The sequence below is a fragment of the Pelodiscus sinensis genome, chromosome 2 (genome assembly GCF_049634645.1).
Source record: "Pelodiscus sinensis isolate JC-2024 chromosome 2, ASM4963464v1, whole genome shotgun sequence".
Taxonomy (NCBI): domain Eukaryota; kingdom Metazoa; phylum Chordata; order Testudines; family Trionychidae; genus Pelodiscus; species Pelodiscus sinensis.
Genome location: NC_134712.1, coordinates 108,780,358 through 108,796,407, shown reverse-complemented (window position 1 = coordinate 108,796,407; position 16,050 = coordinate 108,780,358). Strand labels below are relative to the sequence as shown.

The following is a 16,050-nucleotide window of genomic DNA, read 5'->3' as shown; positions in this document are numbered from 1 at the left end:
ATTATGTTACGCACCAATCTTTCTACCAACTTTATAAAATGGATACATTATCTTTCCACTGTCCTGATAAATGATTTATGATATCCGTTACAAACTCATGACTTCTTTCCTGTAATACTCCTCGGTCAATTGAGCACTTTCCTTCACCCCTAATTATTTCACCTTACTTAAGGACTTTAACTTCAGTAGTAGCAGGATAACAGAAAAACTCCCAGTGACTTCTACAAAAGTAAGATCCTGAAGACGCCAAAGCAAAAATGCTCCCATATGTCACTAAAGGGTATAGAACTAATCAGAAGGAGGTAAGTCTTTAAAATCAGTTTTTAATCAGGTTAATCTGCTGCTTTTGCCTCTTTTTAAATAAAAGAGAATATTATGCCCAAGTGTTAAATCAGGAAATCACAGAGTTTGTGTATCAAACAAAACAGATACAGACACTTATCTTCAAACGGTCACAGCAAACCAGTTTGCATCCCAACTGATGGGAATGAACAAGCCACCATAACTAAGCAAGTACACACGGCTAAACTTACACATTACATCTAGAAAACTGATCCTAAGCAGACAAAGGGGAGTCACTAAAATGCAGTGAAGTCTATACGTCATCTTAGTGCAATCAGCGCTCCACTTATCCATAATGAGACATATTTTGTTGTAGAAGTTAAGCTAGCTAGCTAGAGAACACTACATAAACCTGGGAAGGCATCAGGACCTTTATCTTTCAAATTCAATTTTAGAAGTAGTTTGTTGATGGGACTGCTATCCTCTTGCTAAACTAGTAAATTTCCTTACAAGAGACATCACACTTTTCCACAGAAATGGATAAGGCTGTTGTTCCAATCCTTGAAGACATATTACAAGCAATTCTCAATTATACCTGTGACTCAGTACACTCGCGGTGTCTGTTAAATGCTTTATCTTATTCTGGGTTGTTTAATTTAAAAAAAATTACATATGTAAATTTTCCTGAGTTATAAAATGAGTTTTATAAACATGTTTCTTTCACTTGATATAAGCTGATATATAAAAAGGCATAGATGAATACGACCTACCCAACTTTTCATTACCTCTTAGGGTTATAAGGTTTGCAAATCATGGTGTCTGAGGCATTCAATAAAATGCTGCTGGCTCTAAACTGAATTACAACTTTGGACAGAAATTCCTTTGTGCATTAACAACGTAGTTTTGATTAAAGATCTGCTGCTGCTGCTACTTCTTAACACCATCTATATTTCTTTCCTCACACAACATTTTAAAGTGTTCTACATTGCCACAACTTTCAGGTACTGGTCTCAAGAACTGTGTTTTTTCCTATCTTAATTCTGCTATTGCTTAGGCTTTCAATATGTATGATCATTTAATAAAAGGAACAGCATCACAAAGTTCAGAATCGACTTTTAAATTTTGCACCAAAAAGTATTTATAAATCCTAATGTAAATTTTTAAAATACTTCACTTTTGAAATTATTTTTAAATAAAAAAAAATATATTTAATAAGAAAAGTTTTAGACAGGATTTAAATATTCCACTACACTGTTTGCAACCCAGATACTAAAGCACCCTGTTGGTACATGATAGCCAGGAAGTGAAAATGAGCTCAGGGCTGACATTTACTACAGGTTGAACATCCCTGGTCCAGCACTCTCAGAACATGAATGGTACCGAACCAGGGAATTTGCCAGACATGGGGAGGTCAATGCCAGCCCCTCTGCTGCCACAAGCTGCGAAGCTCTGCTCTGGCAGCAGCAGAAGGGCCACACTGACAGAGCAGGGTTGGGGCACCTGAAGAAGAGGCAGGGTGACTATGGAATCCCACAGATGGAAGCCAGGCCAAGAGCCCCAAGGCTAGCAGCCCCAAGGCTAGCAGCAGAATCCTGTGGCTATTGGGCTGCATTTCCCGCCCCCCACTGCCGGTCATGGGATTACTCATGGCCTCTGGGCACAGGACTCTGCAGCCACCTGCCTCTTCCCCCAACCACACACCCATCATCCCTGCTCCTGCTCCTCACTTTTTGAGCTTGAACACTGCAAATTAGCTATTTGCTATGCTCCAGAAGCTCTGGGAGGGTGGGAAGGGAGTGGTGAGCATGAGGCCCCAGCGTTTTCCCATGAATGCTCTTGCCCCAAAGCACCCACAGACACCAGACCATGGATGTTGCTGTATGAGGAAAGTCCAGATTATAGAGGTCCGAACCGCATTCTATTTTTATTGTCAGGATAGCAAGTGAATAAAGCTGACAAACAAATAGTTAAAAAACAGATTCCAGAAGTTATTTTTAATAAATTAAAGCATTATTAGGGACTAGCTGGACTTACCCGGCGTTGCCCGGGAAAGTGGAGGAACAAAATTTAGAAAAACAGAAGCTGGTCCTGACAGCCTCCAGCCACACTGTAGCTGCCAGTGCCTGACATCTGGCCATTATGGCAGACCCCCATACTTTTCTACTGCTGCATAAAGCAAAATCTCTGACTCAGAAAAGAGACATTGAGATGTTGAGAATTAGAGCTATTTAACTTGGCAAACTTATATACAAAAGTCACAATAGAAACTCTGTCTCTGTTTTCTTCCCATGTCATGTCTTGGAGCCATTAAAAGCACAGTGGAAGGGAGAGCCCCCAAATCACCATGGCTTGTTTCCCCTCCATTGCTGGAAGCATATTGAGGCCCCTCCTCAATAGTGCAATGTTTTGCTTCCTATCAGATGGTGTTTTTGCTAATTATCCTTGTAGAAGCTAATGTTTTTTTAGTAGGGGATAGGCATGCTGTGTCTGCAAATTCTCATCCAAGAGCTGAGTATAGGGATGCCTCAATCAATGGGGCTGGCCCTACTGAATCTGAGAGATTTCAAGGTGACACCTCAAACTCTTCTCCCAACTTTTTTGATGAGTCAACAACCTGAGCCCTGCTGGCACCTCTATAGTCCCTCATCCAGCACTACCCCCTTGACCAGCTGCCCCTCCCATGGACTGTATCTCTCACCCCCTCCAGGATCATCCAGTATCAAACCCAGGACCAGTGCCCAGATTTGAAGGATCCCGCAGCCTTGGATTAACTTCTCACCCACCCAGCTTCATCCAGTGCTGCCCCTTGGGCCAGTGCCCCTCAAAGGAGACCCCCCCCCCCACCATGGGCTTCATTTCTCACTCACTCCCTGCAGGATTGTCCAGCCCCACTTCCTTCATCCCCCTACAATCCTGCCCTCTCCCAACGGTCCAGCCCCACCCCCCTACAATCCTGCACTCCCACCACTTGCCCCCAATGGTCCAGCCCCCCCCAGTTGGCCTCCCCCCCCCCCGACTCACTCCCAACAGTCCAGCCCCCCCGGACCAGCCCACCCCCAATGATCCAGCCCCACCCCCCATTCACCCAACAGTCCAGCCCCTCCAGACCAGCTCCCACCCCATTCATTCCCCCCCTCCCTCCCCCTCATGCACCTCCTTCCAGACATTTTTTCAAAGTGGCAGCTGAGCGGTAACACCAGCCCCACCCCCTCCGCCTAGAGCAAGCCCCGGCAGTAATCTGCCCACCTGCTGGTCGGCTGCCGGGCCCGAGCCAATCGCAGTATTGAAGAGGAGCCTCCATATGCTTCCAGCAATGGAAGGGAAGCTGCTACTCCCTGCACCGCCAAGCTCCGTGCAACGCTGGGGAGAGGCGTCAGTCTCTCATCTCTTCCCTCCCACAGTAGCTGAAAACCTTCTCCTGGAGGAAAGGTTATCCCATGAAAAGTTTGGTTGCAGTAGGTCTTATAGCATCCAAGTTATTAGAGCACAAACATACAAACATTCTCCTTCTATATATTAAATTTAATTGAGGATTTAAAAAAAAAAATCAAACTGGCAATGTTCTTTTAAGGTTAACTAATGTTTGAAAACCATCCCAAAGATGAAATGTGGTGCATTCATTGTTCTAAGAATTATTACTATTCTTGAGCTCTGCATACTTCCACCTTTGTTAGCGAACACCTAATAAATCCAATAAACTGAAGAAGCTGTTTTGAAACACTGTAATACTGTTGGAATTAGTAATTTGACTTACCTGCCACACAGAATCTAGGATGTGGCCTATTTATGGTCCCGGTTTCCTTCTCTTCTCTAATGGCAAATATCATTCAACATTAAAAGCAAAATCAGAGCTAAACCTTGTTGGAAATCTCACTACAACAGGGAGTCTAAACATAGATATATGCTATTAAATAATCAGTTCAATGCAAATCCCTAACTGTTTAAATCAACTTTGGTCATAGATTCAGTTTCATGTACACATCTAATTTTTTTGACAATACAGGCAGTCCCCGGGTTACGTACAAGATAGGGACTGTAGGTTTGTTCTTAAGTTGAATTTGTATGTAAGTCGGAACTGGTACATATTGTAGGGGAAACTCTAGCCAAACATTTTTTTTAGTTTTGGATAGCATAGGGAAAGGTTAACTCCCCTCTAATGTTTGTTTTGCTGTCTGTTCCCCTGTTCAGAAGATTTCACATCTATTTCTGTCCCTGTGACAAACTCAGGACTAAAGGAGTAACTCATCAAATACCAAACAGCTCTGCACCATGCTTTGAGCTAATAGCTTTATTTCCACACACCACCCAGGGTTCTAGGAGGAGGGTCCTTTTTTTGCTAACACAATGAGGCCAGCACTTTGTTTGTTTTGGTGGAGTCTTTGTTTGCCCAGGGAGCCCAGCATGTATAGGGGGAGGAGGGGCGGAGAGGCTGCTTTTGTCTGCTGTTCGGCAGCCTGTTGCTGGCAGGGGGGGAGGGGGGAGGCGTGCAGGATGCGAGGCCGCGGGGGAGGGGCAGCGGGCGTGGGGAGGCACTTTTCCTCTGCCCGGCAGCTCTGCGGGATCCCTGTCCCTGTGGCCAGCTGCTGCAGGCAGAGGCCAGTTGGAGCCGGCCGAAGAGGAGGACGAGGTGGATTCTAGGACCCAGGTGAGCGAGCCCTGGGGACGCTGCTGCGCTCCGGGAGCCCGGCATGTATAGAGGGGAGGAGGGGCAGAGAGGCTGCTTTTGTCTGCTGTTCCGCAGCCTGTTGCTCAGGGGAGGGGGCAGCGGGCGTGGGGAGGCACTTTTCCTCTGCCCGGCAGCTCTGCGGGACCCCAGTCGGAGCCGGCCCCAAGAGGAGGAGGATCCTAGGACCCAGGTGAGCGAGCCCCGGGAATGCTGCTGCGCATGTGCGGGAGTTGCCTCACCCCGTTCGTATCTAGGGATCCGACGTGAGTCGGATCCACGTAAGTCGGGGACTGCCTGTACTGAAAAACCCTATGTCTGCTATTTATTTTGAATCTCTAACTTTACCCACACTAACTTTCCAAACACAAAAAGGTAAATTCAATTACCTATTTCTGTAAAACTGCATATACAAATTTTCCAAATGCATATGTAAACATGATAAAACAAAGTCAAATCACTATTAACTTGCACGTGTTCATTAAATGCTCTGTGCGAAACTTGTGTGTTTCCAGAAAGTGGACCCATATCTATCACTTGCAACTGGTCATAAAATAGAATATTCCGTGTCTTTACTATCCCCAAACAACTGACAAATATCGAGCTTATTCTTATTTCTACAGTTAAAAATCAGTCTTACGTGTCATACCTAAAAGCACCTTCCACACCAGGATACGATACATAGATGGGAGAGGAAATCTTTGACTAAATGTGCAAAGCTTCTCAATATCTGTAAAGAAAATAAATATTTTTCAAAAAATTTTACATCTGAAATACTGTCAATTGTGGCACAGATTCACCTAAAGAGGGCAATTCTTTAGTTTCAGCTCTACATGTGCAAATTGCACTTTAAAAGGACAACGTATCAATAAAAGCCAATTGGTTTTACTTCAAATTGGACAGAAGTGGCAAACTGCTCCAATGAGTCTGCTGAAAATGTAAAGCTTAGACTGATTAAAAACCAAATCATAGGCAAATTAGATTTCATACAAAAAATACATTTTAAACACTTTTGAAAAATGTGTTACTACCTCCACAATTAAGCTCTTTGGTGCAGAGAGCATGTCTAGCTTTCTATTCTATGGCTGACTTAGCACATCACAGGGACCAGCAGAAATAATAATTATATCGCAATGAATTGTGACCTTGAGGAGTAGGAATTACAACTACTGAACAAAAATAATTTTCACGCTAATATTTTCAGTATCTTGGACATAAAGAGAAAAATAAGCAAGAGGTTTTAAATAAAATATCCACTGCTTCTCAAATGCACCTTTACAAAGCTATCTGTACCACTGAAGTCTTGAATACCCCCAATGGTTCTAGTGATGCTCCCTACACAATGTTACTATTAATATCACAGTAAAAAACATAACAAGTTTAAAGATAAAGGACCTGATTATCAGAGGTGCTAAGCACCTACAGCTATTATAGACTTCAGTTAGAGTTGTGAGTTTTCAGTACAACCAAAAATCATGCCCAGAAAGTACATGAAATAGTAGAATCAACTCACCTAACCGATCATCCTTCAGTAAGATTTCCAATGATTTCTTTTCTTCAACACCACGAAATCCCACTTTTTCATAGTAGACAGAGCGGAAGTTTCTCTGAGAATCTTCAGCCATGTTTCATTCTGGAGAAAGTAGCAGATGGTGAGGATAAAAAAAAAAAAGACATCCTATAATGTGTTATTACTTTAAAGAAAACTGCCTTTGTATATTGATAAGAATTAATTTCCTTTATCCCTATGTCATGAATAACACCCAGTAAATTTGAAAGACCTTTAAGATACACGCATCCTTAGGCAGACACCAATGAAAAACAGACTTTGGACTAAGTAGGGCAAGTCTAAGGGAGAATAAACTGGGCAATAAGTGATATTGCTTTAAAAAAATAAAGACACTTTGTTTTGTAAAATCAATTAAAACAATTTATATTTATTTGGTGAAAAATCTGGCTGCCCTAACAGCCTTGGACAAGTAGAATTATTATCCAGACAAGTAAAGCTGTCAGTACCTACTACACAATGATAAAATGAGGAAGCCACAGACAGGCCAAACCTACATCAGCCAAAATAGCATTAAGCTCAGAGAGGACAGAGGTGGATGAATGAAGACTGTGCAGATTTCAATAAGATGCTCATGTTGTCATCATGCACTGTAACAACCACAACCCTGAATTTGTCAGTCTGGAACTCTAGATCAAAGAAATAAACATAAATTATCCCTATCTTAAAAATATGTTGTATATTATATAATGTGTATATTATATTTTGTGATAGAAAATTTTCACTGTAATTGGATTTGATCTTTTAGAGAGGCTCCAAAGGATAAGAAGCACTATTCTGGAAATCAGAGCAATGAAAAACAATCCTGACTTTTATGTCCAAAAATATTATGGCAAATCTGACAAGATCATTTTTGAGTGAATGGCACAAACATAGAGCCTTTCCAGCTACTATTCTCTAGTGGCTTGTAGAAAGACCAGTAACAAAAAGTATTTATGGATATACACAAAGGCTCTGGTCTTGCAGATGAGACCATGTTTTGAGTTAAGTCTGTGTGTAGGTCTTTGTTGGATCAGGGCCAAAATTAGCACCCAAAATTAAGTAGTAGTTTGCGTTTATTGTGTTTGATTAGATCATGTTTAAAATTCAAACTACAGAGACACTAGTCACATTATTGGTCATCTATTCCTCTTTGGGTATATTTATTAATTTTTATTCCAGCAGTAACCAAAAGCCTCATTCAGAAATCTGGGCCCTCTACTGCTAAGGGTACAATAAACACAGGAAGAAAAAAATCATTCCTGCCCCCAAAGAGTTTTGAATTTTTACTTGAGTATAAGCTCTATTATTTAGATAACAAATTAGTCTCAGCTCTCTTACAGTTGGTGGAGTGACATTTTACCCGATATTAAAGCACAGGCACAACTAAATCAACAGTGACAGAAGGCTAAAAATAAGAAAAACTTAACTATGAAAAACTTTTAAACCATGGTACAAGTGTTCAGAGAAGAGGAATGTTATTTAAACTGTCACTGTAGTAATAACAGTTAATATTTAATTTTGATTTACTTAAGAATCAGATTATATCCCCCAAAATTGGGGAGGGGGGAAAACCTACATTTTTATTTTTGGGCAGGCCACCAAACAACTTTAAAATCTTGACTTCATATGGTCAACTGAACAGGAAAAACTGTCTACAGTTAAGAGACTTCTGCAGAAAAAAACCCATAATTTAATTGGTTTTACGTAAATATTTTCACTCTCAGGAAACACATCATCACGTTATTCAATGTAAAAGGCAACAATTTAGGAATGAGTAATAAAATATTATCAAACAACAGCCAAGCATGATGCAAGCAGAGTACTGCCTCTTTATAACTAGAAAAAAAGCTTAACAACAAATGGTCTTGCAGCACTTTAGAGACTACCAAAAACTGTAGATGGTATCATAAGCTTTAGTGGGCACAACCCATTTCTTCTTCAGAGTTTCTGTGCCCCTCTGTGCCTCTTGCTCCACTCATGTGAAGAAGTGGGTTGTGCCCACAAAAGCTTATGATACCATCTATATTTGTGGTTGCCTCTAAAGTGCTGCAGGACCATTTGTTCGTTTTTTAAGTATTTTCAGTTACTAACATGGCTACCTCTCTGAGTCTTTATAACCAGGCCTGGAAAAATTAGATTTTTATTGGTACGCGTCAATGAATGTCAATATTCCTGAACATGCAGAAATGGATGGAAAATATTTTCACTGACAATAATCAAAGTAATAAACATGCTGCTAATAGTTTTCTTTAACAATATTTAGTTTGTATATTTTGACATGTAATCTTAATTTGTTTTAAGAAGCATAAAGATTTAACTTTTTGAAAGACAACATCCACTCACTGTCTGACCCTTCCATAATTTCTACATCTGTAAAAATTTAAATTGATAAAAATAAATACAAAATATCTATAAAACCATCAAAATCATAAAACATTATAAAAAATAAATACTGAATTTTGCCAAGTCTGTTTATAACTTTATAACAGAGCATGCCTAAATGTTTGCAAGGTGATGACCTAAGAGGCTTATTTGCTAATTATCATATCAAATAACTGAAAAACAAAGTGTACTTTGTTAGTATGACAATCAGAGTCTAATTGATTATAATACCTCATAACAAACCTTTAGCATATTTTTGAAAATTCATATTCTCTTAACTACACCACCTTGCTATTAATTTTTTGCAAAAAAAGAGGAACAGTCATCTTCTGCCATGCACTTTATATGGCTATGTGCATTAGCACAGCAGCAGTCACCAACAGGTTGATTGTGATAGACTGGTTGATCCTGGAAACTCAGTGGATTGTGGTCCCTGCCCCTTCCACAAAGCCCATCCCTGATGGAACCCCCTCCCAGAGCCAGGATCCCTGCCCCAGGATCCCCACACACACTCCAAACTTTTCAGTCCCAGCCCAGAGTCCGCACCCCTCTCCCCAATTCCAACAAAAGTGAGTGAGGGTGGAGGAGAGCAAGTGAGGGAGATAGAAGGGAGCAGGGGATGAAATTAAAACTACTAACACAGGCACTTCAATTCACACCAATCTTCTCTCCTTACCTGCCTTGTCCATTGGGGCCAAAGGTGTTTGACACCTAAGAGAGATACCAGATGTACAGAGTGAGAGAACGGTGGAGCTATGTGGGGTAAAGGGTGGCTGAGACAAGGGAACAGCTGCCTGCTGCAGAAGATAAATGTTGACAGGTTGGAAGAAAATGAGACCTACAGGGAATGGATGAATGGCTCATGGGGAAGTACTGCAGAAAGTGGGTGGTATGGAAGGAGGAAATGGCTGAGAGGGATGGGTAGCAGAACAGGGAGGGCAGATGAACAGATATTATAGAGAATAGTGTTGTGTGGAAGCTATAGAGACTGGATAGCGACAGTAGGCAAGTGGGGTGGATATTGGGACTAGGTGATGGCTATAGGACAAAAGGGTGCTACAGGGGCTATAGAGTGACTATAGGATGACAGCAGGGTGTTATAGGAGCCAAGAGGTTTTTATTGGGGGACAGTGGTGCATTATAGGGACTATGGGGTGGCTGTGGAGCAGTAGGGTGCTATAGGAGCTGCAGGGCTGCTATAGGCAGATTGGGGCACTAAAGGAAGGGTGCTATGACATCAGGGTGCTATAGAAGCAGAGGGATGGCTATAAGATGGCAACAGGGTGCTATGGGGCTGAGGAGTAGCTATAGAGGCTATGGGGTGGCTATAGGAAAGCAGGGTGCTATAGGAGCTATGGGGTGGCTGGCTATAAGGCAGCAGGAGCAATAGGGGCTGAGGGATGGCTATAGGCCAATAGCAGGGTGCTATGGGGCTGAGGGGTGGCTATAGGGCAATAGCAGGGTGCTATGGGGCTGAGGGGTGGCTATAGGGCAATAGCAGGGTGCTATGGGGCTTAGGGATGGCTATAGGGCAATAGCAGGGTACTATAGGGGCTGAGGGTGGCTATAGGGGCGGAGGGTGGCTATAGGGCAACAGCAGGGTGCTATGGGGCTGAGGGTGGCTATAGGGCAATAGCAGGGTGCTATGGGGCTGAGGGTGGCTATAGGGCAATAGCAGGGTGCTCTAGGGGCTGAGGGTGGCTATAGGGCAATAGCAGGGTGCTATGGGGCTGAGGGGTGGCTATAGGGCAATAGCAGGGTGCTATGGGGCTGAGGGTGGCTATAGGGCAATGGCAGGGTGCTATGGGGCTGAGGGTGGCTATAGGGCAATGGCAGGGTGCTATGGGGCTGAGGGTGGCTATAGGGCAATGGCAGGGTGCTATGGGGCTCAGGGTGGCTATAGGGCAATGGCAGGGTGCTATGGGGCTCAGGGTGGCTATAGGGCAATGGCAGGGTGCTATAGGGGCTCAGGGTGGCTATAGGGCAATGGCAGGGTGCTATGGGGCTGAGGGTGGCTATAAGGCAATAGCAGGGTGCTATGGGGCTGAGGGGTGGCTATAGGGCAGTAGCAGGGTGCTATGGGGCTGAGGGTGGCTATAGGGCAATGGCAGGGTGCTATGGGGCTCAGGGTGGCTATAGGGCAATGGCAGGGTGCTATAGGGGCTGAGGGTGGCTATAGGGCAATGGCAGGGTGCTATAGGGGCTGAGGGTGGCTATAGGCCAATAGCAGGGTGCTATGGGGCTGAGGGGTGGCTATAGGGCAATAGCAGGGTGCTATGGGGCTGAGGGGTGGCTATAGGGCAATAGCAGGGTGCTATGGGGCTTAGGGATGGCTATAGGGCAATAGCAGGGTACTATAGGGGCTGAGGGTGGCTATAGGGGCGGAGGGTGGCTATAGGGCAACAGCAGGGTGCTATGGGGCTGAGGGTGGCTATAGGGCAATAGCAGGGTGCTATGGGGCTGAGGGTGGCTATAGGGCAATAGCAGGGTGCTCTAGGGGCTGAGGGTGGCTATAGGGCAATAGCAGGGTGCTATGGGGCTGAGGGGTGGCTATAGGGCAATAGCAGGGTGCTATGGGGCTGAGGGTGGCTATAGGGCAATGGCAGGGTGCTATGGGGCTGAGGGTGGCTATAGGGCAATGGCAGGGTGCTATGGGGCTGAGGGTGGCTATAGGGCAATGGCAGGGTGCTATGGGGCTCAGGGTGGCTATAGGGCAATGGCAGGGTGCTATGGGGCTCAGGGTGGCTATAGGGCAATGGCAGGGTGCTATAGGGGCTCAGGGTGGCTATAGGGCAATGGCAGGGTGCTATGGGGCTGAGGGTGGCTATAAGGCAATAGCAGGGTGCTATGGGGCTGAGGGGTGGCTATAGGGCAGTAGCAGGGTGCTATGGGGCTGAGGGTGGCTATAGGGCAATGGCAGGGTGCTATGGGGCTCAGGGTGGCTATAGGGCAATGGCAGGGTGCTATAGGGGCTGAGGGTGGCTATAGGGCAATGGCAGGGTGCTATGGGACTGAGGGTGGCTATAGGGCAATGGCAGGGTGCTATGGGGTTCAGAGTGGCTATAGGGCAATGGCAGGGTGCTATAGGGGCTCAGGGTGGCTATAGGGCAATGGCAGGGTGCTATAGGGGCTGAGGGTGGCTATAGGGCAATGGCAGGGGGCTGAGGGGTGGCTATAGGGCAATGGCAGGGTGCTATGGGGCTGAGGGTGGCTATAAGGCAATAGCAGGGTGCTATGGGGCTGAGGGTGGCTATAGGGCAATAGCAGGGTGCTATAGGGGCTGAGGGTGGCTATAAGGCAATAGCAGGGTGCTATGGGGCTCAGGGTGGCTATAGGGCAATGGCAGGGTGCTATAGGGGCTGAGGGGTGGCTATAGGGCAATGGCAGGGTGCTATGGGGCTGAGGGTGGCGATAAGGCAATAGCAGGGTGCTATGGGGCTGAGGGTGGCTATAGGGCAATGGCAGGGTGCTATGGGGTGGCTATAGGGCAATGGCAGGAGGCTATGGGGCTGAGGGTGGCTATAGGCCAATGGCAGGGTGCTATGGGGCTGAGGGTGGCTTTAAGGCAATAGCAGGGTGCTATGGGGCTGAGGGTGGCTATAGGGCAATGGCAGGGTGCTATGGGGTGGCTATAGGGCAATGGCAGGAGGCTATGGGGCTGAGGGTGGCTATAGGGCAATGGCAGGGTGCTATGGGGCTGAGGGTGGCTATAGGGCAATGGCAGGGTGCTATGGGGCTGAGGGTGGCTATAAGGCAATAGCAGGGTGCTATGGGGCTGAGGGTGGCTATAGGGCAATGGCAGGGTGCTATGGGGTGGCTATAGGGCAATGGCAGGAGGCTATGGGGCTGAGGGTGGCTATAGGGCAATGGCAGGGTGCTATGGGGCTGAGGGTGGCTATAGGGCAATGGCAGGGTGCTATGGGGCTGAGGGTGGCTATAAGGCAATAGCAGGGTGCTATGGGGCTGAGGGTGGCTATAGGGCAATAGCAGGGTGCTATGGGGCTGAGGGTGGCTATAGGGCAATGGCAGGGTGCTATGGGGCTGAGGGTGGTTATAGAGGCTGAGAGTGGCTATAGGGCAATAGCAGGGTGCTATAGGGGCTGAGGGTGGCTATAGGGCAATGGTAGGGGGCTATGGGGCTGAGGGGTGGCTATAGGGCAATAGCAGGGTGCTATAGGGGCTGAGGGTGGCTATAGGGCAATAGCAGGGGGCTATGGGGCTGAGGGTGGCTATAGGGCAATGGCAGGGAGCTATGGGGCTGAGGGTGGCTATAGGGCAATGGCAGGGGGCTATGGGGCTGAGGGTGGCTATAGGGCAATGGCAGGGAGCTATGGGGCTGAGGGTGGCTATAGGGCAATGGCAGGGAGCTATGGGGCTGAGGGTGGCTATAGGGCAATGGCAGGGGGCTATGGGGCTGAGGGTGGCTATAGGGCAATGGCAGGGGGCTATGGGGCTGAGGGTGGCTATAGGGCAATGGCAGGGGGCTATGGGGCTGAGGGTGGCTATAGGGCGGCAGCGGGGCGCTGCCGAAGAGGGGAAGGGGTCCATGGGGTCTGGGTGGCGCTACGCAGCTGGGGGTGGCGATGGGCGGGGTCTCTAGGGGGTGGGGGAGGGGGGCTGGGAACCAGGACTAGCGCCACCCCCGCCCCGCAGCCCCGCCCCGATGCAAACCCTGCGCCGGGCGCTGGCTGCTCCTTGCCCGCGCTGCGGGCCCCGCCGAGCCCGGACACACGGGGGAGGGGCCGCGCACCGCGCAGGCGCCGGCGGGAGGGGGCGGGGCTGGCGGCCGGGCCTCGGGAGCGGCGCTGAGGGCGGGGCAGAGTCGCGCGCGCTGAAATCCGACCCCCCCCCCCAGCTGAGCGGGAGTCCGACCAACGGCCCCCCCCCTCCCCCCCCCCCCGGCGGGACTGGGAGGAGTCGCTGCCCCGAGCGTTGGTCCCGGCCGGGCCGGGGCTGCAGCGGCCGCGCGACGTTGCGCGAGGGGCGGGGTAGCCGAGAGCCCTGCAGGACACGAGCCCCTGTGGCCGCTCCAGGGGGGCATCAGTCATCCGCACCCCCCCCCCCCCCCCCGCGCAGGGGCACAAAGCGGCGCGCCCCTTCCTGGTCCCCGGGGGAGCTTGAGGCCCTCCTGGCCCAATGGGAAGAGGCAGAGGCCCCTCCATGTCCCAGGGCTGCAGCGCTGGCATCTTCCGCCAAATGGCCAAGGCGCTCGCCCACCAGGGTCATCCAGCCCGGACCCTCAAGCAGGTCGGGGCTGAGGTCAAGGAGCTGCACCTGGGCTGTGTCCAGGCCAGCGGGGGCCAGGGGCCGACAGCAACCCCCATTACCAGCGGCTCCACGACATCCCGGGAGAGGCAGCACCCCAGAGACTGTCAGTGCCAGTGGACACCTGCAGGCGCCCAGCGAGGCAGGGGATGAGGAAGAGCTGCCCAGTGGGTTAGAGCAGGAGGAGGACCAGGGGAGCAGTGTGAGCCTCCCCCTAGAGGTCCTTTCAGACAGCCTCGACGTCTCCTGTGCGTCAGCAGAGGCCAGGGAAGGATCCACTGGTGAGTGTTGCACTTTGCACTCACAAGGGCAGGGGGGAGCTAGGCACCTGGGAGGAAGGGGAAAGGCGCGTCACTCAGGCAGCGTGAGTTGCACGCTGTGTACCATACCAGTATGCAGCACGTGCAACCACGTGCAGCCTGGTGACTGAGCAGCGTGTGGCTGCCGCAGGCAGTTCCAGGGCATGCCTGGGACCGTGCAGCTCGCACACATCTGGACCAGGGGGGGAAGGGTGTATGCCGGCTGGAACCAGCCAGCAGCTCAGGCCAGAGCCCACACCTCCCAAAGGGTGCAGCACACAGAACAGCACACTGTTCTATGCCTGGGCTGTGTGGCCCAGCCAGCTGCTTCTGGGAAAACCACAGCGACACAGCCCTGTGAGCGTGGCCCCCACTGAGCCCCTCGCCTGCTCCCGGTGCCTTGGCTGGCCCCATGAGGGAAGGCCCCACTGCGGCCACACATGTCCCTAGGCTACGTGTGTGAGGGCTAGTGGGAGGGGAAGGAGGGAAGCGCTCAGGCCAGCCCTAGGGCCACCTGAGTTTTGCTGCAAGGATGGTGCACTCCCCAGTCACCCTTGGTTCCATCCAGGAGACATCCACATGATGGGGATCTGAGAGCCCCAACCACGTAGGCCATATATGCTCCCAGGCACTGTGTGGAGATTCATCTTGCTCCCTGTCAAACACCATTGATTAGCCCAAAGCCTTACAGCCTCCCCCAGCAGGGAGTTCCACAGGTTAACACCGCCCACCCACACTCACCCACCCCCTGAGGGGCCAGCACACAGACCGCTGGTTACAATACATGGAGGAGCACCTTACTCCAGGGGAAGTCCTGTATGCAAACATACAACACGCGGGGAATAAGTGGGCCCAAGCCACAGTACTGTGGTGTCACCTGGGCTCAGGGGCAGAGGGCATGGGGTGCTTGACTGACCCATCCTTTCCTCTATTCCCTGCAGTGGGATCAAGCAACAGCGGGGGACCCTCCAGCCCTGTGGCAGTGGCAGCACCCCCAACCACCCAGGCACCAAGCCGACTGTTCCGGCAGCTCCAGGCCATCAAACGGATTGAGGCGGCCATCACACGCCAGGTGGATGCAGACCTGGAATGGCGCCAGCAGGCCTGGGGCCACTTCCAGGCCCAGGTCGAGCGCATCGGTGATGCCATCGCCACCCTCACTGCACACATTGGGCATGCTGTGCATTATGGCATGGCATTGCCCCATGCACCCACTATCCCTCCCCTGCCAATGCCCATGCCCCTCCTCCTGTTGCCCCTCCTGCTCCCATGATGCCCCCTCCTCCTGTTGCCCCTCCTGCTCCCATGATGCCCCCTCCTCCTGTTGCTCCTCCTGCTCCCATGCTGACCCCCCTCCTGCTGCTCCTCCTGCTCCCACGATGCCCCCTCCTGATGCACCCCATCCTGCCCAACTCCCCATGCTACCTGCCCCAATGCTGCCTGAACCACACGAAGTGGTCCACCCCCGCAGAGGCAGTCGCAGGGACCACCCCTCCCAGCAATAGCTCCCCACCCTCACAGTTCAGAGCCTCCTCCCCCTCCCAGTTCCCCCATTGTAAATAAAAAGTTCCAGACGTTTTCCCAAAAAAACTATATTGTTTGTTTGTTGG

The 16,050-nt window shown here is 49.3% G+C and overlaps 1 protein-coding gene and 1 long non-coding RNA gene across 7 annotated transcripts in view; one reads left to right on the top strand and one right to left on the bottom strand.

Annotated features, from left to right (window-relative positions):
• Positions 1 to 13,666, bottom strand: part of TBC1D7 (TBC1 domain family member 7) — a 29,702-nt gene extending 16,036 nt beyond the window's left edge. Inside the window, exons 1-4 of one of the 6 annotated variants that reach the window (XM_075921237.1) lie at positions 13,548 to 13,666; positions 7,010 to 7,141; positions 6,459 to 6,578; positions 5,595 to 5,675 (exon numbers count right to left, since the gene is read on the bottom strand). In XM_075921237.1, the coding sequence (XP_075777352.1) occupies positions 5,595 to 5,675; positions 6,459 to 6,570 (193 nt within the window). In that variant the 5' untranslated portion in view covers positions 6,571 to 6,578; positions 7,010 to 7,141; positions 13,548 to 13,666. Of the gene's footprint in view, positions 1 to 4,036; positions 4,170 to 5,594; positions 5,676 to 6,458; positions 6,579 to 7,009; positions 7,142 to 8,070; positions 8,164 to 9,552; positions 9,588 to 13,547 lie in introns of those variants that run through there. The other 5 variants (XM_075921235.1, XM_075921238.1, XM_075921239.1 and 2 more) reach the window with 5 other exon arrangements.
• Positions 13,667 to 13,768: 102 nt separating this feature from the next.
• On the top strand, positions 13,769 to 15,666 carry LOC142827171 (uncharacterized). Its single transcript, XR_012901643.1, has 2 exons — positions 13,769 to 14,422; positions 15,382 to 15,666. It is a non-coding gene; the product is annotated as an uncharacterized LOC142827171 (long non-coding RNA).
• The last annotated feature ends 384 nt before the right edge of the window (positions 15,667 to 16,050 follow it).